At 40.1% G+C, this 20,938-nt stretch overlaps 1 protein-coding gene across 1 annotated transcript in view; it reads right to left on the reverse strand.

The window, feature by feature from the left end:
* Positions 1 to 20,938, reverse strand: part of LOC140915160 (uncharacterized) — a 52,145-nt gene that overhangs the window by 27,147 nt on the left and 4,060 nt on the right. Inside the window, exons 2-11 of the mRNA XM_073354738.2 lie at positions 17,985 to 18,090; positions 16,324 to 16,529; positions 15,460 to 15,548; positions 12,939 to 13,013; positions 12,088 to 12,220; positions 11,032 to 11,180; positions 8,048 to 8,216; positions 6,793 to 6,854; positions 5,975 to 6,067; positions 5,301 to 5,361 (exon numbers count right to left, since the gene is read on the reverse strand). Of these exons, the coding sequence (XP_073210839.2) occupies positions 5,301 to 5,361; positions 5,975 to 6,067; positions 6,793 to 6,854; positions 8,048 to 8,216; positions 11,032 to 11,180; positions 12,088 to 12,220; positions 12,939 to 13,013; positions 15,460 to 15,548; positions 16,324 to 16,519 (1,027 nt within the window). The 5' untranslated portion in view covers positions 16,520 to 16,529; positions 17,985 to 18,090. The remainder of the gene's footprint in view (positions 1 to 5,300; positions 5,362 to 5,974; positions 6,068 to 6,792; positions 6,855 to 8,047; positions 8,217 to 11,031; positions 11,181 to 12,087; positions 12,221 to 12,938; positions 13,014 to 15,459; positions 15,549 to 16,323; positions 16,530 to 17,984; positions 18,091 to 20,938) is intronic.

The raw sequence follows: 20,938 nt of genomic DNA on the forward strand, positions 1-20,938 counted from the left end.
CTATTAATGTTACTTGTACGTTTCTTCTGCCTTTGCATTTGTGCCCTGTCTCATGTTCCCCAGCATATCACTCACAATAGTGCAGACACTGGCCTGACCTTTTAGAAACATAAAGCACTGAGTGTGTTACTCTCCATATAAAACAAATGGCATTTTTGCTCATGTTAACACAAAAATAGGGATGGGCCCAAAAAAACCTGAATTTAGGATTGAAATCCAAACATAGAGATGAATTTTGCAGCTGGTCCATATTTTTATAATGGACTGAAATAAACATCTGGAATGAAACACCCGTGAAGTTTGGGGTGCTTGAAAATCCTGATCCAAATTTTTCATCTTGCGACCACCTCTACTCTGACCCCCTCTAATACAAAATGTCAGTGATTCTACATGTACAAGTGCATTTGAATCTCTCCAAACATGAGATGCGAGCCAGCCAACTGGCCTATCCAGGAAAATAAGTAGTTTGCTGCTGCAACACTACACACAAAAATGGGGTGGGAGATGAAGAGTGGTGGACCTCATGCCCTTCGGAGGCTATTACTGAAAGCTCTACCTTCAGGAGATAAAAGGGGATTAACCCAGGGAAGACACAGGTAGACAACATGTAAGCACTTGAACAACTCAATACAACATTAGTCCAGGCAGGAGTCTATTAACAGTGTCTGATGGAAGCAACTGTATTATTTATTAAACTGACAAGTTCAATCGGCTGCTTTTATACCAGTATAAAGAGAGCTATTGTACTTTCATGTCCTTTTAAACACAGAGAATAAAGTGTTCCCTGGAGTGCTTTCATGAGCTGCCTTCGATTAAGAGTTCTTAGAACATTTGATATTGTCAGAGATCAGCTTGCCAGAACCCCAAGTGGATTTGCAGCTTTCACAAAAGAAATGAGGATGACAGCAATTATAATTAAAAGTAGGCTGGAGAATGAAGGACCTTACCTGATGTGTACTTTACTTACTGTACCTAAAGGCTAGGCTGTCAAACATGGGGGAACTAACCTGCTTTTACATCGTTGGCAGAAATGTCAGAATTGGCATCATATTATCAGTGACTGATGCCAAGATGTTATTTCTCTTCTCAAAGTGCTAATTTTGGTGAGATGTTTGTGCTGCTTTCTAGAATGTCAGCAATACAAAGGAACGGAGTAGTGCCTAACTCTGAGAAGTAGACAGTCCATGACATATGTCAGAGCTTACATGGAGGTGTAAATTATCAGAATAAGACTAAAGGAGTACTTGTGGCACCTTAGAGACTAACCAATTTATTTGAGCATAAGCTTTCGTGAGCTACAGCTCACTTCATCGGCATCCGATGAAGTGAGCTGTAGCTCACGAAAGCTTATGCTCAAATAAATTGGTTAGTCTCTAAGGTGCCACAAAAAAGTACTCCTTTTTGCGAATACAGACTAACACGGCTGTTACTCTGAAACCTGTCAGAATAAGACTAAGTATTTCACATCCCATGTTTTAAAATACAAAAGGAAATGCCTTTGCACAATATCTCCGATCTACAAAGCACTATGCAATTTGGATCCTGGCTACCTTAGCCACTGTCACCTTAGCCACTGTCTTTCTCATCATGTTTTATCCCAATGGTTAAGATCAGCAGGGGTGCATCAGCTAGCAAATCCTAGATAAAAGGTCTGGGAGCTGGTGCAATGGGGTTCTCAGTAACAGGCTTTTGACTCTGGAGTTTGTTTTCCTCATTGGCCTGACAGAGCCTGAGTTGGACTAAGACTTGCTTCCTTATGTCATTTTAGATCCTGATGTATGTGATTTGATACTTTTGTGCACACACCAAGAGGTGCATTTTATAAACTGTAAAATAATAATTAGTTATTTAGGGTGGATAAAGGATGTTAGTTCCAATAGCATTTGCGCTGAATTTTGACAGTGATACCATTAATGCAAAAAAAAAAAAAAAAAAAGGGAACATTCTTCTGGGATGTATTAGCAGGAGTGTTGTAAGCAAAATACGAGAAGTAATTCTTCAGCTCTACCCCACGCTGATTAGTCCTCAACTGAAGTATTGTGTCGAGTTCTGGGTGCCACATTTCAGGAAAGATGTGGACAAATTGGAGAAAGTCCAGAGAAAAGCAACAAAAATGATTAAAGGTCTAGAAAACATGACCTATGAAGGAAGATTGAAAAAATTGGATTTGTTTAGTCTGGAAAAGAGAAGACTGAGAAGGGACATGATAACAGTTTTCAAGTACATAAAAGGTTGTTACAAGGAGGAGGGAGAAAAATTGTTCTTCTTAACCTCTAAGGACAGGACAAGAAGCAATGGGCTTAAATTGCAGCAAGGGCAGTTTAGGTTGGACATTAGGAAAAACTTCCTAACTGTCATTGTGGTTAAGCACTGGAATAAACTGCCTGGAGAGGTTGTGGAATCTCCATCATTGGAGATTTTTAAGAGCAGGTTAGACAAAAACCTGTCAGGGATGGTCTAGATAATACTTAGTCCTGCCATGAGTGCAGGGGACTGGACTAGATGACCTCTCGAGATCCCTTCCAGTCCTGTGATTCTATGAAAAGAAATTTCTATGCTGTCATGGAACTTTCTGAAAATCTGAATGCCACCGTTATCCCATACTTCTAGATAACAGATCAATAGAAATGTATACCATCTACTTTGAAGCCAGAAAACTAACTTTAGGAAGCACCAAATCCATTGGGGACATAGAGACACAAGTCCCCCTCATAAATATCTTATTTTTTCTAGAATATCATAACTCTCAGTATATAAGCCTAGCAGAATCAGAGCTTTCATTGCAGCTCCATTAAGCTCACTCCAGCTGGACCAGCAGTTGCTGAGCACCATCATGCTTTCTGCATCCGCTCTGGAAGATTAGTCTGCTACTTTTGCAGCACATCCTGCAGACTCTGGCCAGACTCTGATCTCAGGAATAGCTGAGTAAAGCCAGAGTAACTCTATTAAGCTCAAATACATGGAGTTACTCTGAATTTACACTGTTAATAAGCTCTGAATTTTGCCCCACATCAAACCCAGTTCTCTCGTTTGCTGCTGCCAGGCGCTTACTGGTAACATAGAAAAATAAGTATTTTATGATGGGGCCTTTTCAGCCACGAGGTTTGAATTTCATGACCTGACTACTTTCCCCCACCCCAATTTCAGTAATAAAGGCAAACAGAGCTGAATGGGATGCTTTGCCTTTGTTCAATTATATTCCCCTTTAACCTTTTATTTCTCCTCTAATTCAAACCCTTGTGGAATACAATGACCTAGTTCTTTGAAAAAGAAGGTACAATCAATTCATTCATGGGCATTAGCCAATAGGGGTGCTCACAAGAGCACAAAGAGTGAAGGATCCCCTGCTCCAAGCTTCATTTCTGAATGTGCAATAGGCTGTTGCCAAATAACTGAATTTTTCTGTAATATAAATATTTGTAAATGTAATCTCCAGTCTGCCCCCGCTTTATCCCCACTGACTCTAATGGGCCTCATGGTCAGCGTTCAAGATCAGTAATATAGAAAGAAAAGGAGTACTTGTGGCACCTTAGAGACTAACCAATTTATTTGAGCATAAGTGAGCTGTAGCTCACGAAAGCTTATGCTCAAATAAATTGGTTAGTCTCTAAGGTGCCACAAGTACTCCTTTTCTTTTTGCGAATACAGACTAACACGGCTGTTACTCTGAAACCAGTAATATAGAAAGATTTGGCTTTAGAACAAAGTTTAAAAACAAGCAGGGCCTTTGCTCCACCTTCAGGTCAGTGAAGGACATTGCATGGCAACAATGTTTCGACAAATATTTGGCTGAAGAATTAATACAGCTCTTGGGAGGGCAAAGGCATTTGTTGGAAACTTCTAAAACACTAATATTCTTAGTCAATGAAACAGACCATTCCTGGTTCAAAAACAGAGTGACAAATTTACTAAACACTGGTCGTTAAATTCGGCCCCATTTATGCACCTGACAATCACATTGGAGACAACAGGTTGTAAACCAAGAGAAATTTAGAAAGAATACATCATATTTCAACAAATCTGAGGCCCTTTAGAATTTCACAGTTGCCACATGTCCACTTCATGGCTGTCACTAGACTCCACTGTGGTCATTCAGAACATCCCAGCAACAGTGGAGATAACAGAATACAGATTTTCCTGCTCCAAAAGCACAGGCCCCTACCGCCTGAACTCATAGAGACCCTTCTTTAGCTGTTAGCACTATAGGGTCTGACTGTAACACTGAACAGTCCTGCTTCCATTGTGGCAATGACTTGGGATAGAGAGCTGTTAAAATCATCTAGATTTGTCAGTAAACTGCTGATATTGGCACCTGCTCCTATCTCTTGCTGTCACTGGGAGAGCAGGGGAGCTATGTGGAGAAGGTGCTCTGGCTGCATCACTCTGGTTAGAGTTCTTGAAGGATTGCCCTAGGACTTGAAAGTCTTGTCTATATGGGGAGTTATTCTGTAATAAGAATTCCAGGTTAACTCCCTGTGCGGACACTCTTATTCTGGAATAAGAGTGTTTTATTCTGAATGAGATTAGATTCCAAAATGGATTAAGAGTTCCTTATTCATAAATGGATTAAACCAGTTCAGAATAAGGCACTCTTATTCTGCAATAAGAGCATCCACACATGTAGTAAATCAAGAATAGTTAATCCACACCCTATTTTATTCCAGATTAATTTTCATGTGTAGATAAACACTTAATCAGGGACACTCCAAGGAGTCCTCCTAAGAGTCTAACTATAGAGATCCTGCCTACAGCATATTTTCCAGCTCATCCAAAACTATAGATATGTGGCTAGGCAATATGATATATAGAGTGGAGCTAAGTAGGCATTCACTCTAGCCATATTTCTATGACTGTGGGCAGTTGAGGACCATGCTTTAGGAATGTCTGCTATTGTCAGGCAGTACACTGTGGGGGAGATGAGGAAAATCAAGGAGGGGGAAAGGTTAGTGAGGAAACCCTGGGGAGCCAAAGAAAAGCAGGGGCAGGGTAGATACTTGGTAGGGGGGCAAAAGAGAAAGTGTGCAAATAAGTCACTGTATGTTCAAACATCCAAATTACATCACTGTATGATGTATAAGGCTCCAGATTTCTGGGCCTGCAGTCTTATCAGGTATGATGATATTCAACAATTTATACTGTTTATTTAATTATAAAAGAATTTTAGTTCCTATAAGGTTTATCATGAGCTATTTGATTCATTACTGCAAAATGTTTATTGGGATCACATTGTGAAAAAGAGAATGTTAATGTCTACCATTTCAAGTGCAAACTTATAATAGAGTTGGAATATCTGACCTCACCTATAGGAACAGCTGAAAGGGCCCGGGAGACAGTCTTGGGGTCTCTAGCCATCATGGCGTTCTGATTTAAAAAAAATAAATCAACATTTTTCTTTTTTTAATAAACAAGCGGGGAGATACACTACAGTAGGTTGGCCAAACTTTACCCAGCACAGACCACAAGAGCCTCAGCACAGTAACCTATGTGTATTAAATGGGGCAGATTGTAGCTGTCTGACAATTAGTACAGAGGTCTGTGGAGACTACAGGTTCAAGCATGTAATACTCCACTTGAATACTGGGACCTTGCACTGTTAATCTGCCAAGTTTGTTAATATTAGCTACAGAATTTCTCTCTCTTCCCCCAATTTTATTGGCATGGGCAATTCTGGAAAAATCTGCGAGATAGCCTGATTCACATGAAAACATTAATCATTTGTTTAATAAATCTGACTTAAGATTTGTATTTAGCAAAACTTGATTCTCTTCTGAGTTATCATCTTATAGAATCACCAATTTAAAGGAGGCTTCTGTGTATTATTAATATTCATGAGTTTTCTGAATGAATAAAAAACTTCCACTGTGAAACTGGAATCTAAATTGATCACCGAGCTCTGCCATCCTGCCATCCAACAGCAGTTGAGGTAAACTGGTAACATTTTTGGGAGAGCACCTATGTTTGCAACAACAGGTACCTGCATCTCTGAGGAAAATCTTTTATGTTTTGGAGTACGTGTCTTTCTCAGACCAGCACCTTCTGAACTGGATAATTTCCTGGGCACAAGCTTCTAAATCATAATTAAAATAAGGCAAGTTTAAGAACATATTATATAAGAGCAAACTCCACAAGTAGGGAAACACCCTGTTTAGTAGCAAGGAATATATTTTTAAAATCATATTAAATTGCTATGGGTTTTTATTAGAGATGGGCCCAATCAGAACCTGAGATCTGAACCCCTCAGTTTTGGGGATGCTCAAAATCCAAATCTGAATTTGGAATTTTGTGAGTTGAGCCCATCTGTAGGCTATTACTCACAACCAACTATGTTAAAAGATCATTAAGGTTGCAAAGGCAAGCACTCAAAGTTAGAATATACCAAAATTAAGGTTGTCTGTGTGACCCAATCTGGCTTCCTTGTACATTTGCATTATAATACAGTCTTTAATTGCATGATCACATACTATGCCATTTTTTTCCACAAGGCCCCTGCCTCATTCAGTGCACAGAATTCATGGTGCTCATGAAGATGAGCAATTATTTAATATTTTATGTTCTCTGAGTCCTTACTGCTTAAAGTGTGGCACTAGGACTTATTTACTGCACACTGTTCACATCCTATTCCTCCTGGACTTTTCTATGGCACTTATCATTAATGTATCTTAGCTACCAATTTTAGGATTGTTGTAAGAACTTAATAAAAACCCTTCAGAAATAGTAATCACTGTTTATGACATGCGTCATTGTGAATGCCCCACTAATACCAACTGTAGCATTTATGGTGATGGAGAATACCTTTTCTTTGCCGGATGGAAATCTGTCGCTCTTTGAAGATTTTTTCTTCCTTTTTTCAGAACCTTCAGAACAGGGACAACAAGAACCTGTAATGTGACTTGTTTCTGTGAGGATTGTCTGTGTGGGCATGAGTGCGTGGATCAGGAAAGAGAAAGCAGAGCTGAACTGTGCACTGAGTACTTGTGGCACCTTAGAGACTAACCAATGTATTTGAGCATGAGCTTTCGTGAGCTACAGCTCACTTCATCGGATGCATACCGTGGAAACTGCAGAAGACATTATATACACACAGAGACCATGAAACAATACCTCCTTCCACCCCACTGTCCTGCTGGTAATAGCTTATCTAAAGTGATCATCAAGTTGGGCCATTTCCTGGATTTGTGCTGGAAATGGCCCAACTTGATGATCACTTTAGATAAGCTATTACCAGCAGGACAGTGGGGTGGGAGGAGGTATTGTTTCATGGTCTCTGTGTGTATATAATGTCTTCTGCAGTTTCCACGGTATGCATCCGATGAAGTGAGCTGTAGCTCACGAAAGCTCATGCTCAAATAAATTGGTTAGTCTCTAAGGTGCCACAAGTACTCCTTTTCTTTTTGCGAATACAGACTAACATGGCTGTTACTCTGAAACTTATGCACTGACTGTTGAAGAAGCGCTCTATGTAAGCTCGAACCAACAGAAGTTGGTCTAGTAAAAAAGATATTACGTCACCCACCTATCTCTCTCATATCCTGGCACCAACAACGCTTCAACAACACTGCTGAGTGAATAACAGATCCAGAAGGCATTTTTCGAATATGGGGCAAATCCTGCTCCTTACTCATATATGTACTCCCACTGAAGTCAGGTCTTGCATGAGTAAAGCAAGGAGAATTTGAACAATGCTCATGCTCCATCTCTAATCAAGTACTTACATATTAGTATAATAATAATATTCCCTTTTGTAGCATCTTCCATCAGATCTCAAAACACTACCAACATGAATGAATTAATCCTCATAACACTTCATATAAGCATTATGTATCCATTTTACAGACAGAAAAGTTGAGGCACAGACAGTTTAAATGACTTGGCCATGGCTATCAGGAAGTCAGTGGCAGACCCAAGAATAGAGCTCAAGACCCTGGTCCTGCACTATGAAAGTCAATGTAAGTTTTGCCTCTGATAAGAGTAGGCTCATGCCTGGGGAGAATATCTGTAGAACTATGATATACAATAAAAGCCAACAATAAAAGAAGACTTTTAATACCTGTTTTTCTCTTCATCTGTAAAGTCTGAGTTTTGTCCAAACAGAAATCTCCCTCTGTTAGAAGATTTTTTCTCTCCTTGTCTGTTTCCTCACTGACTTGCTGCTGTTCAGTGCTTGGGATTTGCTGTAGCAATTCTGTATCAGTGGATTCCCTCTCAGCTTCAGCAACCTGAACAAAAATAAAGCAGGCAGGTGTTGGTTGTTATGGGGAGGAAAATGCCCAGTTAAAAAAAATCCCTCTCTTATCCCTTATTTTTGAAACTATCAGCTTGCAACATGGCAAATCCAGTCAGTACTGATTAAGGGCAAAATCCTCCTTTCAGAACCACATTGTGGATCTTGCCTTCAGTATTCTGTGGTCTCTACCACTGTGGATCACACTGTCAGGAGTTCCTATGCATAAGGAAAGCCCAATAAGCAAACTGAGATCTGTTATATGGAGATGAAATAAAAATATTTGCCCTAAATCCAGGCAATTAGAACAATATTCCATTAAAAAAGTCTTTGGCTGCCTTTCCATAACTCTCTACAATGCTGCTTGTAAAACCCACAGCTGTATCACAGACTCATGCCCTTTAAGGTCAGAAGGGACCATTGTGATGATCTAGTCTGACCTCCTGCACATTGCAGGCCACAGAACCTCACCCACCCACTCCTGTAATAGACCCCGAACCTCTGGCTGAGTTACTGACATCCTCAAATCATGGTTTAAATACTACTAGTTACAGATTATTCATCATTTACATTAGTTTAAACCTGCCAGTGACCCATGCCCCATGCTGAAGAGGAAGGCAACCAACCCGCGCCCCCAGGGTCCCTGCCAGTCTGATCCGGGGGAAAATTCCTTCTTGACCCCAAATATGGCAATCAGTTAGACCCTGAGCATATGAGCAAGAACTACCAACCAGACATCTGGGAAAGAATTCTCTGGAGTAACTCAGAGCCCTCCCCATATAGCGTCCTGTCTCCAGCCATTGGGGATTTTTGCTACTGGCAGTCACCAATGGGCCACATGCCAACATAGGCAGTCCCATCATACAATCCCCTCCATAAACTTATCAAGATCAGTCTTAAGGCCGGTTAGGTTTTTTGCCCCTATTGCTCCCCTTGGAAGGCTGTTCCAGAACTTCACTCCTCTGATGGTTAGAAACCTTTGCCTAAGTTTGAGCCTAAACTTGTTGATAGCCACTTTACAGCCATTTGTTCTTGTGTCCACATTGGTGCTTAACTTAAGTAACTCCCCTCCCTCCCTGGTGTTTATGCCTCTGATGTATTTATAAAGAGCAATCAGATCTCCCCATGGCCTTCCTTTGTTTAGGCTAAACAAACCAAGCTCTCTGAATCTCCTCTCAAAAGATAGGTTTTCCATTCCTCGATCATCCTAATAGCCCTTTTCTGCACCTGTTGCAGAATGAATTAAACTTTCTTAAACATGGGAGACCTAAACTGCACACAGTATTCCGGATGAGATCTCACCAGTGCCTTCTATAATGGTACAAACACTTCCCTGTCTCTGCTGGAAATACCTCACCTAATGCATCCTAGCTCTACATTAGCCTTTTTCATGGCCGCATCACATTGACAGCTCATAGTCATCCTGCGATCAACCAATACACCTAGGTCTTTCTCCTCCTCTGTCACTTCCAACTGGTAAATCCGCAGTTTATAGCAAAAATTCTTGTTGTTAGTCCCTAAATGCATGACCTTGTACTTTGCACTATTAAATTTCATCCCATTTCTATTACTCCAGTTTACAAGATCATCCAGATCTTCTTATGTGATATTCCAGTCCTCCTCCGTATTGGCAATCCCTCCCGACTTTCTGTCATCTGTAAATTTTATTAGCACACTTCTACTTTTTGTGCCACGGTCAGAAATACAATAAAATTGGTCCCAAGACCAATCCCTGAGGAATTACATTCATAACCTCCCTCTAGCCTGACAGTTCACCTTTCAGTATGGCCCATTGTAGTCTCCCCTTTAACCAGTTTCTTATCCACCATTCAATTCTCATATTAATCCCCATCTTCTCCAATTTAACGAATAATTTCCCATGTGGAACTGTATCAAATGCCTTACTGAAATCCAGGTACATTAGATCTATCTACTGCATTTCCTTTGTCTAAAAATTTATTTATCTTCTCAAAGAAGGAGATCAGGTTTGTCTGGCATGATCTGCCTTTTGTAAAACCATGTTGTATTTTATACCAATTACCATTCACCTCTATGTCCTTAACTACTTTCTCTTTCAAAATGTGTTCTAATTTTTGTTCAAATTTGAACAGTATCAATTGCACTGACTTTTATTTGGTGAAAGGGCTAGTATTTGTGGTTTCATTCCAGTGCTGTGAAGAAAAAAAAACCCTAAAAAACATTTATATTATTAAACTCTACCCTGTATTTGAGATGTAATCCCAGGGATTAAAATAGAAACATTCCCAAATTACTTTCTGAGATGGTAAATGTACAAGGCAGTAATAGGCATTCTTGATGAGATGCATGTCAGGCTAAATTCTCAGGCACAGAATTTACTTGTGCTCAGAGTTCTTCCAGCAGGTGTCCCCATAACAAAACAGAATTATGATGAATTATTGTGAACTCTAAGTACACTAGCTGTGTGTTAGAAGGCCCGAGTTTAATCAATGCACTTGAGAAGGGACCTCAAAATGACTTGCCAATATACAATTGAGTCATCAGCATTTCTGCTTTCCACCTTGATAAAAGAAAAGGAGGACTTGTGGCACCTTAGAGACTAACAAATTTATTTGAGCATAAGCTTTCGTGAGCTACAGCTCACTTATGCTCAAATAAATTTGTTAGTCTCTAAGGTGCCACAAGTCCTCCTTTTCTTTTTGTGGATACAGACTAACATGGCTGCTACTCTGAAATCTGTCACCTTAATAAAGGCGGTGTTGTGTTGAAGGAAGTCAGACACGACACACTGCTGGACTCTGTACAGAAGTGTGAAATGGTTTCATACAAACCTCTTCCTCAGGCTGGGCCTCTGAACATACACTGAGTGGAGAAGAACATGGGGAGATTCCAAACTCAGGTATTTCCAAATCCACAGCCTCTGCAGGTCTGGGGCCAGGCAAGTATTTCATATAATCAGTCAGGATCATTCTTTCAGAGACTGGGAGAAAAGAGAAATGACTGCTTTAGTTATACCATTTGCTACTACACCCTATACACCTTAAGAGAATGTTATAGGGAAGCTTTATGACAGGCTGGAAAACAGTCCTTATTAGAGTAAGAAGGGATCTCAGGATGTTTGTGAATCAATATTTCAAAAGACAGGATGCTTAATAAATGCACCTGAGAGCCTCTGATGCTCCCACACATTCCCTCCCTGGTCCACACACAAACTTCCTCCTCTTAATGGGCTTAACGCTCCACACCCAGCTCAGTGGCAGCTATTTGGGAAGGGGGAGGGGGGGCGCTGGAAGGAGAGAGGAGGCTCTGAGCCAGCTAACCTTCTCCAAACATCTACATTCCTATTTAAGGGATGACTTGCTCCCCACTCCCCTCCATTCTGGTGTTTTTACAGGAGGAGAGGGCAACCAGAAAGCCCACTCGTCCATGAACTACCATTTGTGGGTATGTGAAAGTCAATGGGACTTGGGCTCTTAAGTGCCTAAATCACGGTTGAAAATGGGACTTAGGAACTAAGGCACTTATGTGCTTTTAAAAAATGTACCGTGGATCTAACAACAGGCAGATGTTCAGGAGGTAAAGATAGTGCGGTTTTACTTCCCCCCGGACCATTTGCAGAGGTAATGAGCATCTGCAGCTCCCATTGACTTCAACTGGAGTTTTGGGTGTACAGCAGACACCTGGTGTGCAGGGTACTGTGAAAATCTGGCCTATAGGGCCAGACCTTCAGCTGGTATAAATCAGTTTAGCTCCACTGAAGTCGACAGAGCTACGTCAATTTACACCAGCCGAGGATCTGGTTCAAGGTTTAGGACGCTACCAGATTTACTTTAGTTCTTGAATAAACAGAAGTAAAAGAAGGTAGAATTGTAGAAAGAATCCCTTACGTTCTGCCTTCTCTTGCTCATCTATGCTGAGAGGTCCAGGTTGAAACAGGAAGTCAAATACCTTCAATGAAGTCGCTGAGATACTGGGAGAACAATAAATCCGGGAAGGGGCCAGTGGCAACTTCCAGGACAGCTGGTGGATGACAGAGGAGTATACACATATAGCAACAGGTAATGTACAGGTAATAAAATGTTAAATTAACACAATACTTGCAGGTTCACATTGCATTAATGAATTTCCCAACCAACTCAGTAGAACACCCTCCTTTATATTTTGGGTCCTACCTAGGTTGATTGTGTCCCTTTTGACAGATGCTCTGTTTTTAGGGCTAGTGTACACTAGAAGCACTACAGTGGCACTGCTGTAGCACATCTGATGTAGATGCTCTGTATAATAATGGTCTGTATTTTTAATATATGTAACACTATTATAAATGCTGGAGGCAAGGCGGGGCTTGGGGTGGAGGCTGACAGCTTGTGACCCACCATATAATAACCTCGCGACCCCCTGAGGAGTCCCAACCCTCAGTTTGAGAACCCCTGCTCTATGCTAACAGGAGAGAGCTCTCCCATCGGCATAATAAAACCACCTCCACAAGAACCAGTAGCTATGTTGGTGGGAGACATAGCACTGTCCACACTGGCACTTAGGTTGGTGTAACTTACCTCGCTTGTAGAGATGGCTTATTCACACCCCTGAACGACATAAGTTATACCGACATAAGTGGTACTGTGTACAAGCCCTTAGAGATACTTACATTTCCTAAAGGGATCAAAATGTCTCAACACGTCTTTACTTCCAACACCATTTTCAGATTTCAAAGAAACTTAAGTATTCAACTAAGTCTAACCTTTTCTCCGCCCATTGGTGAAACCAGCAATTCTGTTGTGAAGTCACTGGTGAAATTAAATCCCATGTAAGGCACCTAGAGAAATGGGAAAAAGTTGACGCTCAGTAATCATAAACCTGTGAGGAAAATGTTTCCCTTACACACATACACACAGCTTGGTGAGGCATTCTTTTTGGTGCCACTCATATGCATGGGTTTCTAGTCATCAAGTCATCAGCTATGTCACATAAAAACACTGTATATGGTCCATAGATGCAAAGTCTCATTGGAAGAAGCATTTATTCTCAGTGGGTGAAATTCATCCCCCCTATTGGCACAAGACTTATATGCCACTCATAGGTTTAACCCAAAGCTCAAGTGGTGCATAGACCTAAATGCTCTCAGGAAAGTGCTGGAAAGTGTCTCTATAACTCCTGAGAGAATTCTGAGCTACTGCACACGTGCATAATTAATGAGCACCACTTTTTTTTTTTTGCACAGAAAAAAGCTTCTGCCAAAATACTGATGTAGTTCCACCATTTTCCCACCAGAGGGCACTGTGGCACAAGAACAGCAGCAGCTCCCCACCAGGGAGGGAAGAGAAAGAGCTGCCTTCTTCGCAGTGGACCTTGTCAGGAGACAGGGGCTATGGGGAGCCAGACAGTGTGGGGTACTGGGGGGGCATCAGAAAGGGGTTCATAAGGGCTAGTGGGGGAGGACAGACTGGGGCAGAGGCTGAATGGGAGTGGAGGCACAGGGCCACAAGGGGGAGGGAGATTCAGGGCCAGATGGGGTTGGGGCGGGGGTGCAGAGCTACATAAGGACAGTGTGTGGTGGGTGGGGCACAGACACACATGGGGACAGGGGAAGGGGATGCAGGGTCACATGGGGACAGGGACAAATGTGCCTGACTGACTGGGGGAGTCTAGGGGTCAGCAAGGGTCTGCATGGGGGAAGTTCCCTAATAATCCCTCCACACTCCCCCACAAAAACCTGTTCCATACTTTTCCCACCCATATCCAACAACCCTCCAAGTTCACACCCAGGCTCCTTCCCAGCAATTTACTTCCCTCTCCCTTAGCTCCTCTGTTACCCCGACTACCCCAAGCCTTTGCTGTGCTTCTGAGGGGTGCGGGAAACATGGTCCTGTATTGTAGTTTAAATGAATTATTACTCAGAGTTCTGTATTAATATGCCTAGTAAGAAATCTATTTGTCAAAAAAAATAATAATTCCTGAATCTTTTTTGTTGTCTGTATTGTTACAGACATACTTGCGGACAGATATTTTGAAATAAATGACCAAAAAAATTGAAACTGGTGTGATTATATTGTGTTATTTTGATAAATAAAATATGAAGAATTTGAAAATATTATGTGCAGAATTTTTAATTTTTTGGTGCATGAGTACTCCCCCAGGAGTACTCTATATCATTTGTATTAGGAAGAGCCACCATTATGACATATTAACTAAGAATGTAGAGGAAAAACTCAATACTTGCTCAATTGTTAAATTGTAGGAAATGTGGCTATTTTATCTTCCATACCACTATGATCCAGAATGTTTTTTTGGATGGGTGTTTTTAAATTTACAATGTGTAAGGTCCTAGTCACCAGTATACAGTGCTGTGAAAACGTACCTATAAGAATTTTCCTCCACAGTTTTCAGAATAAAATCTTAGCAGATAAATAAAGAATAAGTGATAAGTATATAAATCTGTATTAGAGCTGGTCAAAAAACCAAAACACTTTTTTCCCCAAAAGTTTTCATGAACATTTCACTTTTGTTTTTCCTTAAAATTCCAAACTTCAGTGAAAAAATGATAAACATTTCATAATTGAATTTTTAAAAAAATCAATTCCATAGCGGTGGAACTTGAAAAATTGAAAAATGTTGGCAAAAATTTCATTTAATATTGAAATTTTGTATTCTATATTTAATAGGTAGAGAACATGTCAGTTTGGAGTACTTTCAGGTTAGCTGAAAGTACAAATAGTTATAAATGTGGGTAGTTGAACATGTTAGTGAATTATAATAAATCTGGTATATATACAGGGAGTTATGTTCAGAAATACAAACTCCAACAAATGGAGAGAGATCACAGTCAAGTGCTAACTCATTCACCCAGTCTAGCACATTTTCTGTCCCATGTAATAGGAATAGTTCACTTTTCTGGAGTATGCAACCATTTCTACTTTTAGAGGTAATGCTTATTAGTGAAATAAACTGAGACAATAAATCTGCTAACTGAACAGGTTTTCTTATTAGGAAATACATATCCCAGCTCTGGGTTTTACATAATATTTTTTCCACCACCACTTCCTACTACAGAAGGTCAGAGAAGAAGCTGCCTTAATCCTGGAACTGGGGCAGGAATTATTGTTCTTCACTGTATCTAGCACATGGTAGCAGACATAGCTGCTAGTATCAGACGTTCTTCAGTGGAGCTGGTTTATGTTGTGTCTATGAGTGCTATGGCTCATTCAGAATTGTTTTCCCTTGTATATTTGATAGCAGTATGGGTTCAAGCAACTAGAACATACCAGATAAGAGTCCATGTCAGTGACTTTGGAGACATCCGTTTTTCCTTCCTTTTGGTAATTTAAAGCTTGGTTTTCATAAATGAAGGACTCTGGTGAAGATATCAAAATATCACAAGAGTGGTATTTGTATAAATATATTTAAAAGGGCCATTGCCAAGCCAAAAAGTTATATATATAATATCCTTATCTGTGTTACTACACTTAGATTACTTAAAAATGAAAAAAATTACAAATTTGATGTACTTTTTACAATTGATGCTAGCTGTGTTTTGCATTCACTCATCCTTTGAGTTCATTCAGTTCAAATAGTAAACATAGACTGAATTGTTTCTGGATTCATTTCTGGATCCTATGCACAACTAGAACAATGCTGTTATATTTGGACAACAAATGTTGTAGGAAAAAGTTTAAAGTGAAAAAAAAAGTGTTTTCTTTTAAATGTGCAAAAAAATCATGAAAACATTTCAAATAACATTAAGATTTGTAAAACTATTTTTTTTTTACAAAAGTCAAATTTGGGTCTAAATGACCCAAGATTGCTTGACTTTTAGAAGAATAAGCTCTTTATAATTTTCTTTTTAAAAGAAGTCAGGCACTCAACTCTGACTTGCAGATACTATGTCACTGTGAAATAAGGGCTCATGTAGGAAAGCAACACCCAGTAAAGTGACCAAAGTTAGACTTAAATCTAACTGTGACCCAAATTACCATCAATTCATGACTATCCCTTTTGTTAAAGCACTGTTCACAGCTAATATGGTGCAATATATTGTACAGACACTGAAAATCATAACAAATGGTTAAAAAAATCTGATTCCTAACAAGAGAGTAAATGTATCCACGTAAGACTGTCTGATGTCATACCTGTTGCTGAGATTCCAGAGACATCTGTATCTGTCGCTGAGATACCCAGTGCCTTACTGTGAGGCAAGATGTAAAGATCATTTCTGAAAGCCACTAAAATATCTCCAGAACTATTCAGGAAACAAGCAGAGCTGAGAGTGTTATCAAGAAAAATGTCGGCCACCAAATTCTTGTGAATATCCCAGAGTTTCACCATGTAGTCCTCACTGGAAAATAAAGGAATCAGAATTATCTTGTGAAATAGTCTTAATGCTGATTTTAGTAATTCACTGTGGGTGAAATTTTCCCTTGTACAGAGGGCCAACATGAGTTCTATGTACCACTTAATCCCACTAAATCATGAAAGTAGGGTTTAAGCGGGACATAAGTGGTGCAAAGGTTACATGTGGATTTCTGCCCAGGGAAGAATTTTACCCTGTAGGATCAGTGAGAATCCATAAGGAGAGGGATTAATCTGGGTTACCTAGTAATTTTATTCCAGTCACAAACAAGTAGATTTCTTTAACCAATAATAGCCAAATTAACACTACAAAAGCAAAGACATTCAGAGTTCAGGAAGGAGCAGCATTTTATCATAGGGACTTTCATGCAGTGAAAGAGTTTACTTAATATAGCATCTACAACGTCAAAAACAATGTAATAAATTAATGAGGAAATAAGCCCTTCCTCCATTTCTGAGAATGGGTTTAATTCCAACAGATTTTTTTAAAGGAAAAATGTACTCCAGATGACTGAATGTCCTGAAGACAGAAGGCATCTGAATAATCATACACTTGCTGTGTCACAGGCAGCTGCCGTGCAAACTCCTCAAACTATGCACCATCTAGTAAACCTCATTCCTATTCTGAAGCATTTGCCTCAAAGAGAAAGAGGAGTGTTCAGTCTCTGCATTCATTGTCAGCCTTTGATGTCTCTTCTAAAATTGCCAACAAAGATTCCAATTAATCGCTAATTGTGAAGGAAGGTTTTATGTTGGCCAATAGGAACTGAACTGAAACCCACCAATACTGGTGCAATTTCTTTATATTTTATTTCCTTTAAACAATAGCTTAGCTTGCAAATGAAATTTCCATTGACAATGTATATGTGAAAACAATGAGGAGTACTTGTGGCACCTTAGAGACTAACAAATTTATCTGGGCATAAGCTTTCGTGGGCCAAATAAATTTGTTAGTCTCTAAGGTGCCACAAGTACTCCTCGTTGTTTTTGCTGATACAGACTAACATGGCTACCACGATGAAATGTATATGTGGTTGTTCAGACGCTTCCCTGGACTGGTTTGATTATCTCTGAAATCTCACCCCCACATTGTTCCTATCCTCCTGCAGTTCTACTTACACTGATATTTCCTAGGTATTTGCTAGATTGAAAATGGGGATGAATTTGGTCCATTATGTCCATAAGTAGTATTCCCAGCATCTCGCTTGGAAGGGGTCTAATAAAGCATAATTTTACCGTGATACCAATACCAAAGTGATGTTACCAAGCTTGAGTTTATTGCGTGGAAAACCTATTGCACCAGCTGTAAGAGTATGAAACATGTTATCAGCCAAATGATAGGTTTTATACGTTTCATATGGATGTACCTGAGCTTCCATCCTGCACAAAACCCATCTGATTACCGTATAAATAAGGAGACGATGTTCAGTGCTTCACCTACCCACAGCTTAGAAAGAGAGAGAGGGTCTTGCAGGCATCCACTGCTACCACAGGGCCCTTGTGATCATTTGCAGAATCATGACTGAAATCTGGTTCTTCATTTTCCCCTTAGAGACAGAGAAATATAATTTGGACATTCTGAATACCTGACTTTGAATTCCTCTCCCTTGACTGTATTGATGGTCACCCCACATGTCATTGGATAAGTAGTTTTCCCTAGATTTGCAATGGAGTCTTGGATTTCACTTATAACCATGTCATCATGAGGAGTTAATGCTCTCTACACTGGTAATGTACAGGGAAACACAACATTTGCTAAGATTGCATTAATGTACAAGGCTAAACTCAATTCATAGAATTCAATTTTTAAAATCAAAGTTATTTCCACTGTATAGACCTGCTCCTTGGGTCGAGAGTTCTGCCAATATTCCCATGATAGATGCAACCTTGTTTAGACATGGATTTTGTTAGTACAGCTCTAGCAATTTTCCTGACCATTGTGATCATGGAGTTTTTTTCCTCAATCCAAGAACCATGTTAGCAAATTTGTGCTATTAAGCCCACCTATATTACGGACTTTTACTGAGGTTTTAACAAGGATGTAACATGGTTGACTCCATACTATCAGATGGTTAACACATAGAGTAAGATCCTGACCCCATCAAAGTCAATGGCAAAACTCCCATTGACTTCAACAGAGCCAGAATATCATTCATGATTCCTAAAATGAGCAGGCAAATTGTGTTTTGACCTCACTCATGAGCAGAGCTGCAGCATAATTGTCGACCTAAAGCCAAGTTATAATACGGTATTGCTGCTATGTGAAGAGCACTGTTTAATTACATCAGTGTAACCAGGTTTGTCAATCCTCCTAACATAACTCCAACTTTCTTCTACAGGAGTACATCAAAACAGTCATTACAGGGCTGTCAATCTGGTACCTTTCACCACCATAAAATTCTCTAAATTATATTTATAAAATTAATAATATAGAAAGAAGACTGAATAGAGTTAATCCCATTACATGCAGAGGCCGTTGCCAACTCTACTCCCACAGCCTTCAATTTGCATAGTATTATTCAGAACACCTTCAAAATAGACAATCCTTTGCCCCTGGCACCTGCAGCTGAAACAGCATGGAAGAGCTACTCAGCCTTCCCAGAATGCACTGTTAAAATTATGATTCCAGGCATGTGATGGGTGTGGGTGGGCCAACAGTGTGCACAATACAACCTCATTGCTTTTTCTTATATCCTATTTCCATGTCCCGGCCTTTCATTTCTATGTTGCTTATTTAGATAAGCTCTTTGAGGCAAGGCCTTTACCTTCTTATATGTCTACAAAGGATTTAGCATGCTGTTTGGTGTTATATAAATAAATAACAACAGTAGATCCACAGACTACTGGACCACCAATACCACAATGACAGTCAGTCTAGGGGAGCAGTTACATGCTAAAGCCTTGGACATGTTAATATAATGATGCCCTTGGAGATGTCCAGGCTCAGTTCAGGGACAGAGTTAAGTCTTATCTACACTAAAAATATAACTATGCTGTACCAGGATAGGGGAAAACAGGATTCTAAACAGGTCCCACAACACAGGTGTAAGTGGAATGCTGAAAGGCCCTACCCATCTACAAAGTCTATGTTATGGTTTTGAATAGGACTAAAGAACACAGTTCTCAGAAAAAGAATCCTGGTACAAACCAGTGAGGGAAACTATTAGTACCTTAATAAGCAATAAACTGTTTAAATGCGTTTTTTGCTTGCATGATTTCAACTACAGCATGGGAAGGGTCAACCAATTTTAGAGCCAATTAAAAAAACAGATGAGATAAAATGTACCTTTGTATCTCATGTATAATACAGATGTGATTCAGTAAGAAAAACGGAAGACTTCTAATAATCAAAGTGTGTGGGAGTGGCATTTACATAGGCAGCAGGCCATTTATGTGCAGAAATCAGGTTAGACCCGGAAGAAACTCCATTTTGCCAATCATGTGGATGTTACTCAACGTTTCGAGAGAGCCCTAGGCTCAGCCCAGCCCTTTATGATGAGAAGGCAATATAAATGTGAATGTGAAACTTATTTTATTAAGCTATCGATGTTTACTTTATGAAAAGTGCATGCGCTCAGTTCTGATGAAACCACAGGACTGTCAGTTCACAGGACATCATGAGAATTGTAAACAAGGTCCAGGTCCCCTGGAGAAGGTAAAATTAGGGGCTACTCTATACAGAGAGTGCATGTCAAGCTGGGGTGTAAATCTATGGCACTTTTGCCTGCCATACACTAACAGGCCATGTGGACCTTACTACTACATACTGTTTCAAACAGCAGTATATCAAAGCACAGTAGTGTAGTTGGGGATAAATGCTGATATAAAATGATTTTACCTACTTCTCATTTGGGGAATATGGAGGTTAGTACAGTTAGTTTATCCACTTTTTTTGTACCACTACACCACTGCAGTAGCTGGGTCAACATGAGAAACCCGCATCATGTGATGCTGTACCTATCCCATGAGGCATTGCAAACCTTTCCCAAAACACCCTGTGGCTAGTTGCGCAATGGCATAGCTACCCACAGTGCACTGCTCTCTGTGTCGATATAAGAGCTGCCAGCTTGGCTGCACTCTGCTGACAGAAGGAGAATAGTGTGGACATGCAAGAGCCATTTAATTAACGCGCTTTAATTAAAGAGGCATTACTTTTGTCAGCAAACCTCTGTAGCGCGGACATAGCCTTAGTGCTGGCAGGCTAGAGTTAGATTTACACCCTGGCTTGCCTCTCACTAAATTGCTGTATAGACAAGCCCTACCTTAGCTGCAATGAAAATCTGTTTTGTTAACCTTTCTGATTAGGGTTGCTATCAATCATTTACATATCAGGAATTCTCATAGAGACCTGTCTGGTTTTGGCATCCATTTGATCTTCTCTTCATGCTGTTACCA

This window comes from Lepidochelys kempii, chromosome 7 (genome assembly GCF_965140285.1).
Source record: "Lepidochelys kempii isolate rLepKem1 chromosome 7, rLepKem1.hap1, whole genome shotgun sequence".
In the NCBI taxonomy this organism is placed as follows: domain Eukaryota; kingdom Metazoa; phylum Chordata; order Testudines; family Cheloniidae; genus Lepidochelys; species Lepidochelys kempii.